Raw genomic sequence first — 18,875 nt, forward strand, 5'->3', positions numbered from 1 at the left:
CTATCTATCTATCTATCTATCTATCTATCTATCTATCTATCTATCTATCTATCTATCTATCTATCTATCTATCTATCTATCTATTTATCTATCTAGGTCCCTGTATTAAATAATTAAGACATTAGTATAAAAAAATATGTTTATGTTTGGATTATAACTCAAATACAGTAAATTAATAGTTGATAAAAATCCAAATGCTTAGATTCGGAACTCAAAAGATGTGAACTGTTTTGAGTGCAAATCTCCGTGTGGGACTTCCGGCGGAAGTAAACAAGAAGAAGCTAGTAGCGTTAGCTTCCAGGATTCCATCTGTATATGTTCGGCTAGAAAACGGTTATTGCTTTGTGGGCTGAATATTTCAGTGACTACATTAACGAAATCTTCGGTTCATCATCAGAGAGAATTAATCAGACCGACTTCCGGCTGCTGGAGAAAAATTCAACAGCACCGTCCATTAGGAGGAAGAGACGGAAACCCAAATCACCTGGGAACCTCCTGTCTGTTAAGGTTACGGTTCTGAATGAACTAACGCTGAGAAACAGAAAATATGATCAAGGAACTAGTTAATGCCGCGGAGGAAGCAGGAAATGTCCGAGTTATCAGCTCGATGGTTTGTTTTCTTCAGTACTGTTTGTGTTTGGAGTTTATTTCCAACTTTATTTATTTATTTAGTAGTTTTCATGGTGTTAAATACAACAGGGACAAAATGGGGGAGTAAAATGTTTTAAATCTATATAATCTATGTAACTTGTCTTTAGTTCGTTATGAATGTCTCTGCTGTGATCCACGGTACAAACATCGATTTTACATCGTTAACATTTGTTTTTGCTGCACTTTAATCTTCCAGATCATTAACAAAAAAAAAACATCTCAGGTCTCTATTCGACTGATGCACATAATTTACTCATAATTTCATTTCCTTTTGGGATTAATAAAGTATTTTTTAAATTTTAATTTAATTTGAATTATTACAATATTGTAATGGACTCAGAATAGAAAGACATGATCTTTTGATCTTTATTGTAGATTGAGATATTGTGATACTTTGTTAGAAAATACATCCCATTTAAGTAAATGGTTGTAAAGAAACTTTGTGCTTGTCTTCTAACGGCTGACAGTATTACTAGCCTTCCTGTAACAGCGATTTTTCTCTGCTTTAGCAGCAACAGCAGCAGCCTGAAAGACACCAGTTAGCCTCCAAGCTAACTGAGAACAAGAAGAAATGGGTCTCTTCTTAAGGAGGACAAAAAGGACACAGTAAATACTGGACATTTATTGGACTCTGAACCGCTACCAGCTCTTTCTGTAAGTAAACACGTGGTTCCAGGTCCTCAACCTGCCCACCTGCTGCTTCCTGCTGGACTTTGGATGTTTCCATCCAATGTCATGTCAGTTTGACAATATCAATGTCATATGTAGCTTCATGAGAACAACAGTAGGGCTGTTCAGGGGCTGAATGTTTCTGGAAACTTTCCTAACATTTTCTAGAAAAGTTCTATTCCAAATTAAAATTACAAATATTACATGGAAATTTTGAGTAATTTAAACAATTTTTGATATCCAAACTTTGCTTAAATTGCAAACAAATTTTATTTCATATTTTAATATATTGATATTGATGATTTACTTAGTCAACCATGGTAATAATTACAACCATCACTTTAAATGACAAATCTCACATTACTGTTTTCTCTTGATAAAAACATTTTATAGAAATGTAAACAATCTTCTGTTCTTCCTCTCAGATCCTCCAACGCATCATGTCTGTCACTACATGGGAGGTTCTGGAGGACAACTTTCTCATAACCAAAGAGAGAAACCTAATTATTGATTACAATACTCCAAACATTGCACAGATAAAAGAGGAAGAGGAGGAACCAGAACCTCAACAGATTTTTGAGAAAAAGGAGGAATCAAAGCCGGAACCAATCAAAGAAGAACTGGTTGACCTGAGGATCTCCCAGGATGAAGGGCGGGTTTTAGTGAAGCAGGAGACCAACACCTCTATGGTGTCTCCTGCTGATGAGGAAATATTGCACTATGAACCGGAACTGCAGCAGATGATGGAGACAAAGGAGGAACCAGAACCTGTACAGGTGAAAGAGGAACCAGAAGAACCAGAACCTGTGAAGATTAAAGAGGAGGAGGAGGATCAGCATGGAGGTCAGCTGGTGGAGAAGCAGGAGGTTGACACCTGTATGGTGACTCCTGCTGAGGAGCTAAAGGACAACAGAGAACCAAACAAGGACCAACTTGTTTTTGAGAACTGCCTTAAAGCCGAGGACCAGCATCAGCCAGGAATCAACCTGGGTGGAAACAACTCAAAACTAACAGCACCTAAACTAAACATACCATCCTGTGAAGTATGTGGCAAATGTTTCACCACATACAAGTACCTGACTGATCACGTAAGAACTCACACAGGTGAGAAACCATATCCTTGTGAACTGTGTGATAAATGCTTTGCTGATTGTAGTGCCAGGGCCAAACATATGAAAACCCACACAGGTAGGAAGCCTTATCACTGTCAAGTGTGCGGAAAATCATTCAGCCACTGTAGTAACTTAGCCAGACATATGAGAACACACACAGGGGAGAAGCCATATTCTTGTGAAGCGTGTGGTAAATCTTTTCGTCACTGTAATACAATGGCTCGACATATGAGAACCCACACAGGTGAAAAACCGTATACTTGTGAAGTGTGTGATAAATCCTTCATACAGCCCAGTGATTTGGCCCGTCACCTTAGAAGTCACACAGGTGAGAAGTCTTTCTCCTGTCTGACCTGCGGAAAAGGTTTCACAAGGCAATCCTCCTTGGCTGTGCACATGAGAACCCACACAGGGGAGAAACCCTACTCTTGTAAAATGTGTAGAAAGTCTTTTAGATATAGCAGCCATTTGAGTCGTCATGAGAACTCACACAGGTGAGAAGCTGTATTTATGTGCGGATATGGAAAGCAGTTTTGGATGTAAATCACATGCTTTTCATCTTCTGCTGATGAACAGTAAAGATATTATTTATAGATGATGCTATAAAAATGTCATTTTCAGAGAGGATCATTTGCATACACCGCTAACATCTATTAGTTTCGATGTTGGCGTCACAGACAGTTGACGATTATTTCAATAATTGATTAATCCTGATTAATTGAATAACTGTAAAGAGTACATTTACAACATCAGAAAATAATACTACACTATGTTATTTAACATTAGCAGTTACAGGAAGCATTTCCTTTTCTGCTCTTTTACTCACAGTTTTAAATCACATATTTTTATAAATGAGGACTGAATTCTCCCACACTTATTGGTTTGGTCCCCAAGTAATGAAGTTGAAATATCATTGCATTAATTATGTGTCTTACTGGAATGAACACTGTGGATATTAAAAATGCTGCAGTGGTATTAAGTATTTTTCTTAGTATTGATGTTGAGTTTGAAGCTTTAATATCTTGTCGACTCCACATCTGCCATTTAGTTTGTGTCTCTGCGTACGTAATAAAAGCAAAATGAAGTTCAAACAGTAAAGCAGTTCTAGATGTTTAATAAATAAACATGAACAAATGCTTTGTGGCTCATTTTATCCTTGAGTTTTTCAGTGATGAAATAAGCCAAACCTCAGATGGAATATTAAATAAATATTTACATTTTTCTGTATGATTTTTACATGTAAATATCTCAATATTTTAAATCATTTCCACATACTTTTATTTTGTATACAGAAATCATTGGTATTTAATGTATATTCTGCATCTGTTCCTATATATTATAAACCTGTTTATTGATGATTAAAATATATAAACACCTGTTTATTGTTGAACTGTGGCACTTTTGACCCTCATTAATAAAGTCTTGTCTTTTCTGCTGTCTTTATATTTCCCTTTAAATCAGACAGACTTTCTACAAATGTTATTTCACTAAGACCTGAAACAAAGTTATTTAAAAAATCATTACATGGTGAAGGAGAAGTTAGTATATTCCCCACACATGGATTCAAGTCTTTACATTATTATACCCTTCATCATAAGTTATGATGAAGGGTATAATTTCATCATAATTTACCCTTCATCATAAATTAACATGACTTGTGAAACAGGAACTTCAAAATACATAAAGAACAAAAAACCTTTATTCTAACATCTATATTATTCATTAATTTGATGTTTCAGTTGTAGAGTTGTCCTGCTTATAATGCCTGGAATATTTAACATGTTGACTTTTTCTACATGAATTGATTCTGTTTACTTATTTAAAATGTCCTGCAGTATAGAACATGTTTTCTTGATTGACCAAAGACTAATTCTTTATCATTTTCTTTGTAATTCACATTTGTCACATTTTTACTGTTTGAATGTTTTACAGAAGTGATTATTATAGCATTCGGTTTTTATTCTCCTCTAATATGAAACAAACTTCCAGAAAACTGCAAAACTGAGTTCCTTTAAATCACGGCTAAAACCCAGTTTGTTTAACTTCCTTTGGTTAATAATAACAGGAAAATTGATTAATTTTAGTCTGGATTACAACTTTTCTTTAATTTAAAAACTTTCTTGTGCCAATGTAATGTAAACATTGTTTTTTGCTTGTTTATTGTTATGTTTTATCACTTTGAACTTCCCTGTTGCTGAAAACGCCACAGAAACAAACAAACACTCCTGGCCGATAGGTGGCAGTAATGAACCAACAGGAACGGAAGGGATCAGAAGGTTTAAAACTAAACAGTTGGTACTAATCAGCTCTTCAGGAACTCGGTTTATCCATCATGTCTCCTCTTTGACTCTGGTTTTATTTGCCTCCTTCATTTACGGTCATTTCCTCCGTTTTAGCTGCAACAGACCAGTTAGAGACCAGTTAGAGACCAGTTAGCCTCCATGCTAACCGAGAAGCGAAGGAAAGCAGCTTCCTCTGGAGAACAGCTCTAAACGGTCTCAGGCGAAGAGTGTTGGGCATTTATTGGACGCTTCTCTGTTCCCAGCTGTTTTTCAGAAGAATAAAAACAAGTTAATAAGGTAAGAGAATCATCTTTAATCCGTTATGACCGTAAATATTTACTATTTACCGGAATGATCGTCTCCGCTTGTCCAGCATCCTGAGAGGGAAGCAGCGGACAGAGTGAGATTAGCTGGAGGTTAAATAATTTGATGCATAAGCACAAAAAATGAAGAGAAGATGCCTCATAGAAACAATACGTCAGCGCCGCCACCATCTTGTGAGTGGCAACGTTTCTTCAGGTAGCAACACAAGTCGGCTGGAAAACTACATTTCCACTGAGACCAGCTAATTTTGTAAATCAACAGAACAACATACATGCCAATAATTAGAGTTAGTCCACCATAAAACAATGTCCAATATAGAACATAGAAATATCTTTTATTGTTATTTTCTTTTTTTATTCTAAAGCAGCCTTGTTACGGTACTGTTTGGAAAATTATTTATGGTACATATTTCTGTTTTACCGCTATATGTTTCATTAAAGTTCAGTCTTTCTGTGTCAATATCTTACATTTACATTTCATTCAGAGTTGGTTGGTGCAGCTCTGTTTGGATGTGCTCAATAGTCCAGACCTTATAACTTCTCTGTCTAGTTTTGTTTTTAGATCTCATTAAATGTGTTTTACAGCGATGTTTTACTCTTTATGTCCTCAGGCCTTCCACAGCATCATGTCCATCACTACATGGGAGGTTCTGGCTGATAATCTTCTAATAACGAAAGAAAGGAACTCAATAGTTGATCACAAGATTTCAAATCCTGTAGAAATAAAACAGGAACCGGGAGAAACGGATCCACAACAGATCACTGAGACGAAAGAGGAACCAGAACCTCTGTCAATTAAAGAAGAACCGACTGAACTGGGGATCTTTCAGGATGATGGGCAGCTTTTACCGAAGCAGGAGAGCAACACCTCTACGGATATTCCTGCTGATGAGAAAATATTCCATAATGAGAAAGAACTGGAGCAGATGATGGAGACAAAGGAGGAACCAGAACTTATACAGATTAAAGAGGAGCAGGAAGATTTCTGCAGTGATCAGGATGGGAAGCAGATTGTACTAAAACAGGAACCTGTTGAGCTAAGGGACAGCAGTGAACCAGAACCAAACAAGAACCAGAACCTCTCTGGGATCCATCCTGAAGATGCGAACCGTCATGAACAAGGAAGCAAACAGGAAGACTCAGGACCCAGTAAAGATATCGATCTGGAGCTTCTGGACTTTCGAAATCACAGGGACAATGTGGACAGTTCAGAAACAGAACGTCATAAAAATGTTCCTTTTTGTGAAATATGTGGCAAATCCTTCACAAGACGTAAATACTTGATGTCTCACATGCAAACTCATACAGGAGAGAAGCCATATCCCTGTACACTCTGTGATAAATCATATAAGCGGAGTAGCGAGTTAGCACGTCACATAAAGGTTCACACAGGTGACAAACCCTACCCTTGTGAATTGTGCAGTAAATCTTTCAGACAGAGCAGTGAGTTGGCGGGTCACATGAGAACCCATACAGGTGAGAAGCTGCATGTGTGTAAGATGTGTGGTAAATCTTTCAGTGGCAGCAGTAGCATGGCTCGGCACATGAGAACTCACACTGGAGAGAAACCATTTGCTTGCAAAGTGTGTGGTAAGTCTTTTGCTTTTATTAGTCGTTTGAATGTTCACACAAGAATCCACACAGGAGAAAGACCATATTCTTGTGAAGTCTGTGGGAAGTCCTTTGGGAAAAACTGTCATTTAACTATTCATATGAGAACGCACACAGGCGAGAAGCCATATTCCTGTGAAGTTTGCGGTAAATCGTTTAGTGAATGTAGCAGAGTGGCCAGACATATGAGGAGTCATACACATGAGAAGCCGTATGCTTGCAAAGTTTGTGGTAACTCCTTCCGGTACGGCAGCAATTTGACTGAACACATGATAACTCATACAGGCGAAACGCCCTACTCCTGTAAGGTGTGTGGTAAATCCTTTACTGAATGTGGTAGCATGGGCAGACATATGAGAACTCACAAAGCAGAGGAGAGATATTTTTCACCTGAAGCAGAATAGTCAACACATGGGCACGTGCTTTTGAGACTGTCATAGTTGCACATCTTTCATACACTGTGCAGACCGCAGTTTGACCCGGGCCTGAAAGGCCACAATGTAAGATGGTTGACACACCATCAATACATTCCTCTGGAAGTGTGCACACACCTGTAAACGTTTAGCTCTGAGGTTTAATGTAGATTTGAAAGCAAATGTAGTTTGTTGTAACATGACAGAGCAAAGATTGCAAAAGTGAAAGAAGTCCAGACAGAGTGACTGATCAATCCTCCATTGTCAATCTGATCTGAGAAATGACTTCATTGACAGTCTGATGCAGATAATAATACAATGTTGATGGTGGAGCAAAACAATTTCCCATTTTTAAAGGACCGACTGCAGTTGGACCATCTGTTGAGCCTCATAAAACGGCATTTCACCAAGTGTGGGTAAAAATATTCTATTTTTGCTTATGTGTCACACTTAACTTTTTCAGATTATCAAAATTATTTTAAAACTGGATTAACATACTGTATACAAATAACATATTTAAATGACAATTTCATTAATTAATAAAACTATCCAAACATTAATTAATTCATCTGTTGTAGCTTTGATCTGCTGAAATGATCTCGTTTAAAGGGTTGGATTCCTTTCATCACCAAATATCAGACCATAAAAATAAAGTCACGTCTGTAATTTCATGTCATTTATGCAACTATTTTTGTTTCTTTGCATAAACAGACAACAATAAACTGTTGATTCCTGAAATTTTGGCAGTTTCTTCTGTGACTAAGATATAAGATAATATTTAGTCCCATCACTAAAACTAGAACATAATTATAACTTACTATTCTGTCTGGCTGTTGCATTGTGTTTAGCAAATTCCTCTAAACCTGCACCTGTCACTTTTGAGAAGAAAAAAAAATTATTTAGGACGTTATTTAGGAAGGTGACAATATATTAGTTTCAGATATAGATGATGCCTCACTTCCCATTCTGTAAAAATATCAAATAAAATATCTCTGATGTTGCTCTGTGATGCTTCTAGTTACATTTAGTTTGAACTGCTGTGGCAGCTGTTGAGCACTAAATATTATTTACTTAACAAATACGCTGAAAATGTTCCCAACAGATGTTGGAGAATCAGAGGATCAAAGTATCTGAATTGTATCAGTTGGGGGGGGAAAGGAGCTTGGAAACGTTCAGTAGGATAAATAATGATAAATATGGAGAATGATACTACAGTAATGAGATGTTTCAAGAGGCAAAGAGAGTCGCTGAAGGAGGAATGACTGAGGAAATCCAGACATGGAGACTGATGAAGCCAGAACAAAGGCAGAACTGGACAACTGGTTCATTGAGAGTTCTGGAGAACGTTGCTGCTGGAGCCCATCAGGTCCAGAGTTTGGAAGAGAGGAATTCGGATACGCATTTAACTTGGGGCTGGACTCGGGACGTGGACGTTGAAAGAGTCTGAGCAATTACAACAGGAACCAGAGTAGGTGCATTTTCCAGGGACATGACAAATAAATTATTTATTAGCTTTTTATTGAAACTAGATGTAATTGGAAATATAATTTTTTTTTTTTTTTTTAAACAGCTCTTATGTTTCGTTGAGCTTTAATGTTTTTGTGATCTAAAATTTAAGGATTATTGTTCATTTGACACTTTTCAGTTATTTCTTGGCTCATGCTGCGACTATCTCTCTCGTCCACATGTCATATTATAAAATGTGTTGGCCAATGCACAACGAAATAGGAAGGAGGAAGTCTGGTAAGTCTCTGCTCCCATTAGGAAAGTCATTTTTCTCAGACCACCAATCCATGTTCTGCAGTCATCAACATCCTGGAATCAGCTGGGATCCTAAACACTCATATTTACATATTAGCCACAGACCCCTCAAGACCAGAACCAGAAGACCTGAGAGGCCTGGAAGGTTAATACAACAGTAGATCTTTAATGTATTGTGGTACTAACCCGTTCAGTTATTTATAAACCTACAACAGTCTCTTAAAGTCTATTCTCTGAACTCCAGTGTAACCAGTGAACTGGGTGACGCGCTTTATCTTAAAGAAATGAATCTTTGCTTCATCTCTTCTGTTGAAGTTCCACACAGAAGGTAAATAAAATATATGATCTCAAGAAGCTTGTGTTAAGGTGTAGCTAACCCTGGGGTGGTGCAGAGGCAAACCATGACCCACATATGGAAACCTTCGTCCTCATGGTAGTCGCAGGTTCGATTCCCGGCCTGGTGACATTTGCTGCATGTCTTTCCTGTCAGACTACTTTCAAATTAGAGACACTGAAAATGTAACTAACCCCAAAATCAATCTTTTTCATTTCTGCTGATAAGCTACCTAAGTAAGTTATTTAGAGTTCTATTTTTATCTTTCTGTGCAAAGTTTTTGATATTTTTGTGTAAATTTGTTTAATTCTGCATTATTTTTTCTAAAGCTGTCTCAGTGATGGCCTTCGGTCGAATGGTGGCTCAGTAGTTGGATTCTCTACTACAAAAACAACTATTGAGATAGTTTTACTTAATTTAACACATAATATTTCTGTATATATTACAAAAATGTTGTGAAAAACTAAAAAAGTTAGTTTTGATATTTGTTCTGTATTTCAAAGAATCCCGATGTAATATGTTAAAATACAATTTCAGAAAGTTATTGACTGAGGTCCATTTGGTTTGTGTTTTATGCATTTTAGTTTTCTACAAGCAGCAAGAATCCAGGTTTTAACTAACAATACTTGCCTAATGTCACAAATATTCAGTTCTGCAATTACAGTCTGATCTAGAAATCAGAATCTGTGATCAGATGAGGGCTTTTCTGATTAAAATGTACATTTTGAAAAGAACCTTTAAATAGGTACTGAATGTAGTTTTCAGTAATCCCACATTTTTATATTCAAGAGATTTTCTCGTAATATTTTAAAATTAAATGTATTTTCATTGACTGGAAGCAGAAAATTATCACAACAAAAATGAAGGCACAAAGATGTTAATATCCAAAGGTTTACTATTGATAGAGTTACTGAAATAAAATAACATTTTAATTGTTTTCTCATGTATTAAATTTTGAACGTAAACAATTTCATTAGAATTGAGTATTTGTCAGTAAAACAGTGACCCCTGCTGGGCAGGATGGGTATTAACGGCCCCCTCGCCTCCCGCCCCCACAAAGCTGAACCGGAAGTGATTCTCGATTAGCTTGTGTTTGCCTCGTTGCTAACAGAGTTTCCCTCCGATGGCAAACAGAACCGTTAAAGATGCAAACAGCATCCACGGAACCAACCCGCAGTACCTGGTGGAGAAAATCATCCGGACCCGAATCTATGAGTCCAAATACTGGAAGGAGGAATGTTTCGGTCTGACCGGTCAGTGAGTTAGCATGTTAGCTCCCTGAAGGCTAACCTCAACGAGATTTCATTTAACCCCTGCAGGGCTGCTTGACGGTGGTAATTATGGTTAAAATACAGGTTTACTCAACCCATTACATTTTTATTAACGTTTTCTGTAAAATAGTTGTTTTTAATTTAAGTTAATATGGTACTAAATTTCCTTTTCTGTTGAGAAACATTCTAATTCTATACATTTAGTGGATTTGATGTAAACCAGCCTTCTTCTAAATTATGAGCTTTTTCAACTAAAATGAGAAACAATAATAATCAGAAAATGATAGAAAACAGGCAGCAAAAGTAAAAGGACAAACTAATTAGCGGTGGATAGAAAGTATCTAAGCAAGAGCAGCAATACTTCATCAGTTTTATTAAAGTAAAGGTGGAAACGGTACCGTCCAAGAAATGTCACATTTTTCAACTTGAAAGTTAAACCAATACTTACAGTTGGTACTGTATGTTATAAAAGGATAAAATATCAGCATTTATATTTACTGTTTGTTGCTTCTTCATTTGACGTTCAAAAGGTTCAGCAGATAGAAAATAATATTAAGTCAAGGACAATTTAACAAGATAAGTTAAACTGCTTTATAAGATGAAAACATAAAACAACAAGCAAGAAACTTTACATTATAATAAATATCAGATAAAACTTTATTCTTGATTTAGGTGGAATTTTTCCTTTATCTAGTAAAATAGTCAGAATGTCAGCAGTTTGTACACAGAAATAAACTTTGTGCAACAGGGTTAGTTTTCTTTATTTAGTTAAGAACAATTATTGCACTGATTCTGCTGGAAAAAGCAACACTTGATTTATGGACTCAGTTAATTATCTTGACACTAAATAAACTAAACATTAACTAACAGCGTTTCTTGTTGTTTTGCATCATATTTATTTATTCTGCAATGTTTTCATTGCTAAAGATGTGATCAGTACTGAACCCATGTTTTTGTTTTTCTCTCCCAGTTTGATGTTTCATGGGTTCATCTCTGACTTCAGTCTCTCCTCCAGCGGATGGTTTTGGTTTAAATAAATTCAGTTTGGTGTCTGTGTGTTTGCAGCGGAGCTGGTGGTGGACAAAGCCATGGAGCTGAAGTTTGTGGGAGGAGTTTATGGCGGGAACATCAAGCCGACTCCGTTCCTCTGCCTCACGCTGAAGATGCTCCAGATCCAGCCGGAGAAAGACATCATCGTGGAGTTCATCAAAAACGAGGATTTTAAGTGAGATTCCTCCAGGTTTCAGGCTTTTCAAGAGAAGCTGCGGGTCGGCCGGACCGGCCGCGGGTCGGCCGGACCGGCCGCGGGTCCATGAAGCTCAGAGGAAACGTTTCCTGTCTGTTTCCTCAGATACGTCCGTCTACTGGGAGCCATGTACATGAGGCTGACCGGCACCGCCGTGGACTGCTACAAGTACCTGGAGCCGCTCTACAACGACTACAGGAAGATCAAGAGTCAGAACCGGAACGGAGGTGAGCTGGTGGAGATCCACTGGGACCGGAACCGAGAGGAATTCTGGGAAAAGACGGGAAGCCCAAAAGATTCTTTAGATTGACACACATCTGGTTTCGTTTACACATGAATCATGTCAGTGATGTAATGTAGAGATGCACTGATCCGCCTTTTTACTGCTGACGTCTGAGGATCAGAACCGGCTGATCTGATACTGAAAAACAGCTAATTAACTTAAAACATTTCTGTTTTAAACAGAGTCATAAAATGTTTTGGATTACAAATTTATCTGATAACTTTAATTTATTCAGTGCAGTTAAGATTATAACTGTAAAATAAATAATAAAGAAAATGAAACTGACTAAAACAATAAGTTGATTATCTTGGTCAAATGTAAAAATACAAAAATAAACCTTCAGTCAAATGGTTCAGAAAGTGCAATTAGGAATTCTAAGTATAACGTAAAATAATAAAGCATAGAAATAGATTGAATAGATCTGCCCTCAGCCATAACATCAGGACCGATACAGATATTAATATCTGATCGGTGCGTCTCTGACGCAGCGATTACTTCCTGGTTTATGTCTGAATGTTTTGTAGCTGAAGCAGCAAAGAGACGAGTTGGAGAAAAAACTCAGAGATCATTTAGAAGAAAATCTGAACTGAAACTTTGTGCCAGTGGAGCAGGTTGAGTTCAAACGTGTCAAAACATTTCATCTCTCTGGATTTTCATCCAAAAGCTACAGGTTATTAATAGCAGCTGAGTCTTTACTGGTTTTACTGGAGTGGTGCTGGGTTCATCCTCTAACCTGAAACCTGTTTAGTTTTGGACCTGGGACAGAACCAGACTCATTCTTAGTGTGTGTGTGTGTGTGTGTGTGTGTGTGTGTGTGTGTGTGTTCCTCCTCCAGAGTTTGAGCTGATGCACGTTGACGAGTTCATCGATGAGCTGCTTCATGCAGAGAGAGTGTGTGACATCATCCTGCCGCGGCTTCAGGTCCGTTTGTCCGTCCAGCCGTTTGGTCCGGTCCGGTCCAAGTCGGTTCAAACAGGAAGTTCTTTCCAGTTGCTTCCTGTTGTGTGTTTGAACCTTCTTCTTCTTCACGCTCTGGTCCGAGTCAAGGTGACTCCATTTTGTTCTGTGTGCTGCAGAAGAGACAGGTTCTGGAGGAAGCCGAGATGCTGGACCCGCGGGTCAGCGCTCTGGAGGAAGACCTGGACGAGGTGGAGAGCAGCGAGGAAGAGGACGAGGAAGAGGAGAAGGTCACATGATTCTGCCCTTTAAAGACGTTTAACCTTGAAGTTTCTCCTTTCTTTCAACATTTAACATTTTTCTCTTCCTCTCTGGTCTGCAGTTCGAGAGGCTGCCGAGCCCGGAGCCCCACAGGCGCGGTCACCGTGACAACGACCGGCCTCGGCGCTCGCCGTCGCCTCGCTACAGACGCAGCCGCTCTCCTCGCCGGTTCGTTGTCGCCCGTTTATCGATCAGAGCCGATCTGTTGCCGCAGCGACGCTAACCTGACCGTTTGCCTTTCAGGAGGAGCCGATCGCCCAAGAGACGAAGGTTCGACCCCCGACTCCGTTGACCCGACGGCGGTTTGGGTTCTGCTCGGACTCTAAACGTGTTTTGTTTCGTCCCAACAGCCCGTCGCCTCGCAGAGAGCGCCACCGCAGCAAGAGCCCGCGGCGGCACCGCAGCCGCTCCAGGGACCGGCGGCACCGCTCCAAATCGCCCGGTAGGTTCTGCTCTTTCTGCTCTCTGACGGTCCAGGCACAGCATTACAGTCGGGTAAAGGTCTGGTCTTTGACTAGGCCACTGCAGCTGCATTCTGTTGCAGAATAGCTGCTGTGTGGACAGATTGACTCACATTTAACTTTGGCTGCAACTTTTAGCAAAAATAGTCGACAAATTTCTCAGCAGGAAGTCATCAGGGCAGAAACGCTCTCCGTTCTGTCCCGGTTCTGATGCCTCTCAGGTTAAATTTATCCAAATCTGATCCGTCCTTCAGTTTTAGCTCCATCGGACCGGACCAGAACCAGATCCGTTCCTCCTTACATCTGGTCTAGATAATAATCCTACTGTGGAAAATGTTGGTTAAACATCCAACAGTTTTAACCTGATGCATCAAATTAATAATGAAATGTATTTTAAAGATCTTAATTTATTACACAATTAAATTCAGCCAATCAGCTGCAGATCTGTCATCTTTCCTGCAGTATTTGTGATTTATAAGAGGAGAAAATAAATGTATGATGTGCTGCACTAAATGACTAGGAAATGACAACATGTTGATTAATTTTCTTTTTTAAATAAAATAAAACCCAAAATGTCCACATTTATTTTAGATAAATATGAATTAATTTCCTTGATTCATGCATCTCAGCATGTTTTTTCTGCTGCAGTTGAATCTTTCACTTTGTTTTGTTTTAACAGTTTAAACCTGCAGCTTCAGTTTGAGTTCAGATATTAAAGCAGCAGATGTTTTCTCCTGCTGCATGATGGGAAATAAATGAGAGCTGTTGGTTTGTTCATCAGGTCACCACAGAAGCCACAGACATCGGAGCCACTCCAAAACCCCGGAGCGGTGAGTCCGGATCGCTTCCGTCTCCAGCAGATTTAATCTGAATCAAGTTTAGCAACAGAAATAATTTTCAGTTGGCAGCAGAAACTCCTGGTCCCACTGGTTCCCATTAAACCAGTGGGTTTAAACTGCTGTTCCAGTTTAAAACATTAGCAGTATTATTTCATATTTCATATTAGAATTAAAGCATTTAAAACACCTAAGCGGTTAAATGTTAGTTACGTTTCCTGTGTTTGTGTAGATTTATGCCTCAGTTTATCTCATAAACTGTATTTTTACCACTTTGTTTTTAGGCTCGTTCAGGTTTTTCCATTAAAATCAGTAAAATCCTGATTTCTGTTCCTGGTTCTGTTGGACTGAAGGTTCTGTTTGCTTTATCCTCAGAAGCTCCAAAAAGAGCCACAAGAAGAGCCGGAGAGGAAACGACTGACCTCAGTCCCTCCCAACGTTTTTTACTTTCTCATCCACCCAAACTCTTTTTTTCAATCTTCCACTTGACATTTTTATTTTTTATTTTTATTCCAGCAGTTTCAGGTTCTGATAATCTGGACCTCTGATGGTTCTGGAAACCAAACAAAACAATATTCTCCAGATGCTTAAAGCGCCTCAGATAAAACTGTAAATAGTGAAATGTTTTTTTGTTTGTTTGTTTCTGAACAATGAAAACATCCCAGAAATAAAAACCTTGATATAAGATGATTTTTTTATGCTTTGAGTAAATTAATGGGAACTTTTCAGGTGAAATAAAACAAATATTGGAAAAGATGATGGATGTAATACGGTTAGTGTCACCTTTTGCAATTTTTTAGGAAGCTGAAGTCGTTTTTAAAGATGGATCTCAATTTTTACAAATGTTGGTAAACAATCTAATTAAGTTGAATCTGATCCTGTTTGTGTTTTAATTTATGAATACAGCATTCCATTGAATGAATTTCTGTTGGGATAAATATGTTCTGTAAACTTTGCTGATTTTATTTTATTGCAAGTGATCAACCGAAGATTCTTTTAGGTTTTTATTTGTGCAGTTTTATTGAAATGTTATTTTTAACCGATGAGTTAATTAAGTTTATTCTCAGGTAAATGAACTGAAGTAATTCTGTTCTTGGTCACATGAAGGAAAATGCATCTGAGATGATGAAGCTTCAGCTTTAAAACATTTAACTAATGTGAAAAAATTCAGTTTTTGTCCCTCGACTCAGAAAGTGAAACGTCTCGTCCACAGATCCATCAGTGTGAAACGTTTCCAGCCTCAATTTCTACTAAATCTGAGAACCAGAGAATCAAACCCCAAACTTTGTGTCAGAATATTTGAATATGACACTAAAACAATAAAAAAGGAGCTCTTAAACAGAAATGTCAGGTCACTGAGACATCGGTTGGGGCTCCTTTTGCATTCTCTCTGCATCAATGCAGCGTGACACGGACAGCAGCCTGGGGTTCTGGCTGATGTGAACTATTTGAAAAAAAAGTGAACTATTTGAAAGTAGGGGGGATTTTGGGTGGTAAAAGTTAAACATTTTAACAAACAGACACTACACTATTTCTGCTCAAGCAAACCAAAAGGTTTTGAACAGAACAACTTTGTCAAATGATGAGACCATGAATCTTTAATCTACGTAGCAAATATATTGCTGCTGCTGCTGTAGGCAGAAAATAAAATAAGCGTTGTGGAGAATAATATTTTGTATGAGTTTAAGAATATTGTTTGCCAAAATCATACGGTGTAACTACACTTGTCTTTTATATGTTGCAGTAATTGAATCTTTTTGAGGCAATTAGTTGCATAAATTAAAGTAAATACTGTCTATTTTCCTGCTCCACATACTTAGTTAGCAATTTGCCAGTTAGCTTCTCAGTCTGAACTTCTGGGCAATGTCTTGATTCAGTCAGATCTTCTCTCCTGTATCTCCTGAACTCTGATATTCTCCTACATCCACTCTGAATGTTTTGCTTGCTGGTCTTCATCATGCTCTGAATGCAGTATCTGGTTTCTCTTACTTTAACCTGCCCAACTTGCACCTGATTCCCTTTTGATTCCCTCCCAGTGAGGCGGTGAAGCAAATCGTTTGTCAAACTGTTGATCTGCCTGGTGGCCGTTTCAGAAGATGAGGAGACATGGTGACTGAGTTTTAGACACCAGTAGCTCATGCAGCTTTTCACTCAATGGCTGTCCTAAAAGTACATACCTTTAAAATATGAATAAATATGTACAATTCCATAATTATTTGATCCTGCGGTTATAGAAGTTTGGCGATAAAGCAATTCAGGGATTGTGGTTTCTTAATGTAAGTGTTTCTGCTACTGGACAAAAAACAGGGTTAAAAGGATTTAGAAAGAAAAGTACAAAGATGATGGTTGTTTTTACTGAGACTAAGGCTGTGACTAGTTATCAGGACAGAATGAGACCAAGGAGGGAACCAGTCATCTGCTCCAACAATTTATTAGCCTTTAGGAAATATTTTTGGACACACAGAGCAGGAACATCACAACATGTATTTTACATCCTTATATCAGTGATTTAAAACTATTTTTAATTTTTGATGCCATGCTGTAAACCGCAAAGTTGTGCATGAATGTAAAAGTCAATAATTTTTTCACCCATAGAAAAGTGTAATGTGTTTATTATGAGCAGGATTAACCAAGCTGAAGGAAAACAAAGAAAATAAATATTCATTGATACAGAACAGAATCAGCAAATATGAACTTATGAAACTATTGAAACCTTCAAGAATTTGATGTTGTGTAAGATATTTAAGAAACTAATATTGAATCTGCGCTCATGAATTTCTTTATTTGGTTGTTATCTCTAAAATATATTTACGTTTAATGACATCTCACCTCTTTCCCACAGTTTTCCACTTAGTTCCACTACTGCTGTGGATTTTATAGTCGATGTTTAAAGCCAACAGAGTCTGAAGCGATGGAGGAAATTTATGTCAATATGGAACCTGTTGGACAAACTGCATCTAATCACAGGTAAGAACGAAGTTACAGAGACATTTAGTCTGTATTTAATTCAATTTTGTTAAGGTTGAGGTTTTTGTTAAGGTTGAGGTTTTTGTTAAGGTTGAGGTTTTTGTTAAGGTTGAGGTTTTTTGTTAAGGTTGAGGTTTTTGTTAAGGTTGAGGTTTTTTGTTAAGGTTGAGGTTTTTGTTAAGGTTGAGGTTTTTTGTTAAGGTTGAGGTTTTTGTTAAGGTTGAGGTTTTTGTTAAGGTTGAGGTTTTTGTTAAGGTTGAGGTTTTTTGTTAAGGTTGAGGTTTTTTGTTAAGGTTGAGGTTTTTGTTAAGGTTGAGGTTTTTGTTAAGGTTGAGGTTCTTGTTAAGGTTGAGGTTCTTTGTTAAGGTTGAGGTTTTTGTTAAGGTTGAGGTTTTTTGTTAAGGTTGAGGTTCTTGTTAAGGTTGAGGTTCTTTGTTAAGGTTGAGGTTTTTTGTTAAGGTTGAGGTTTTTGTTAAGGTTGAGGTTTTTGTTAAGGTTGAGGTTTTGTTAGGTTGAGGTTTTTGTTAAGGTTGAGGTTTTTGTTAAGGTTGAGGTTTTTGTTAAGGTTGAGGTTTTTGTTAAGGTTGAGGTTTTTTGTTAAGGTTGAGGTTTTTTGTTAAGGTTGAGGTTTTTTGTTAAGGTTGAGGTTTTTGTTAAGGTTGAGGTTTTTGTTAAGGTTGAGGTTTTTGTTAAGGTTGAGGTTTTTGTTAAGGTTGAGGTTTTTGTTAAGGTTGAGGTTTTTGTTAAGGTTGAGGTTCTTGTTAAGGTTGAGGTTCTTTGTTAAGGTTGAGGTTTTTTGTTAAGGTTGAGGTTTTTGTTAAGGTTGAGGTTTTTGTTAAGGTTGAGGTTTTTGTTAAGGTTGAGGTTTTTGTTAAGGTTGAGGTTTTTTGTTAAGGTTCAGGTTTTTGTTAAGGTTCAGGTTTTTGTTAAGGTTGAGGTTTTTGTTAAGGTTGAGGTTTTTTTTGCTAAGGTTGAGGTTTTTTGTTAAGGTTCAGGTTTTTGTTAAGGTTGGAGCAGCTCCAAAGAGGCTCTGCCTCGGTGCAGCTGTATCTTTGGGAATCCTGAATGTTTGACTTTTGGCTGAACTCGTCGCCCTCAGTGAACACAGTGAGTCTTCTAGTCATCTTAAAGATGTAAAAAGAATCAATTTCAACTGTTATAAAAAAAATGTCTTTGTTCCCCTTCTGAAATCAAACTGATCAAATAGCGAGGGTTTAAAAAGAATAAAACATGGTGACTCAAAGTGTTGCAGAGGTGAAACTTACACTAAGTTACATGAGTTTGATTCATTTTCAGCAATAGTTGCATTATCAGCCATTTAGGTTAGCAGGTCTTTAATATCTTCTCTTTTTCAAACTATTTACCCAACGATTCATTGTTCAGTGTTACCTCAGTTTAAATTCTACAGGCATAACCAAAATCATGAAACTATTTCCT

The 18,875-nt window shown here is 37.7% G+C and overlaps 3 protein-coding genes across 3 annotated transcripts; all 3 read left to right on the plus strand.

Annotated features, from left to right (window-relative positions):
• The first annotated feature begins 134 nt into the window (after positions 1–134).
• Positions 135–3,018, plus strand: LOC111609637 (zinc finger and SCAN domain-containing protein 21-like). Its single transcript, XM_023339026.1, has 3 exons — positions 135–610; positions 1,161–1,305; positions 1,746–3,018. The coding sequence occupies exon 3, from the start codon at positions 1,761–1,763 to the stop codon at positions 2,928–2,930; it is 1,170 nt and encodes a 389-aa protein (XP_023194794.1). The 5' UTR covers positions 135–610; positions 1,161–1,305; positions 1,746–1,760; the 3' UTR covers positions 2,931–3,018.
• Positions 3,019–4,604: 1,586 nt separating this feature from the next.
• On the plus strand, positions 4,605–7,799 carry LOC111609630 (zinc finger protein 570-like). Its single transcript, XM_023339014.1, has 2 exons — positions 4,605–5,011; positions 5,649–7,799. Exon 2 carries the CDS (start codon positions 5,664–5,666, stop codon positions 7,050–7,052), a length of 1,389 nt encoding a protein of 462 aa, XP_023194782.1. The 5' UTR covers positions 4,605–5,011; positions 5,649–5,663; the 3' UTR covers positions 7,053–7,799.
• A 2,428-nt stretch (positions 7,800–10,227) lies between these two features.
• On the plus strand, positions 10,228–15,227 carry prpf38a (pre-mRNA processing factor 38A). The gene is made up of 10 exons (XM_005808379.2): positions 10,228–10,409; positions 11,493–11,652; positions 11,779–11,900; positions 12,792–12,877; positions 13,033–13,143; positions 13,236–13,342; positions 13,418–13,444; positions 13,525–13,616; positions 14,417–14,465; positions 14,847–15,227. The coding sequence occupies exons 1-10, from the start codon at positions 10,280–10,282 to the stop codon at positions 14,890–14,892; spliced, it is 930 nt and encodes a 309-aa protein (XP_005808436.1). The 5' UTR covers positions 10,228–10,279; the 3' UTR covers positions 14,893–15,227.
• Positions 15,228–18,875: the final 3,648 nt, after the last annotated feature.

This window comes from Xiphophorus maculatus, chromosome 9 (genome assembly GCF_002775205.1).
Source record: "Xiphophorus maculatus strain JP 163 A chromosome 9, X_maculatus-5.0-male, whole genome shotgun sequence".
NCBI lineage: Eukaryota > Metazoa > Chordata > Actinopteri > Cyprinodontiformes > Poeciliidae > Xiphophorus > Xiphophorus maculatus.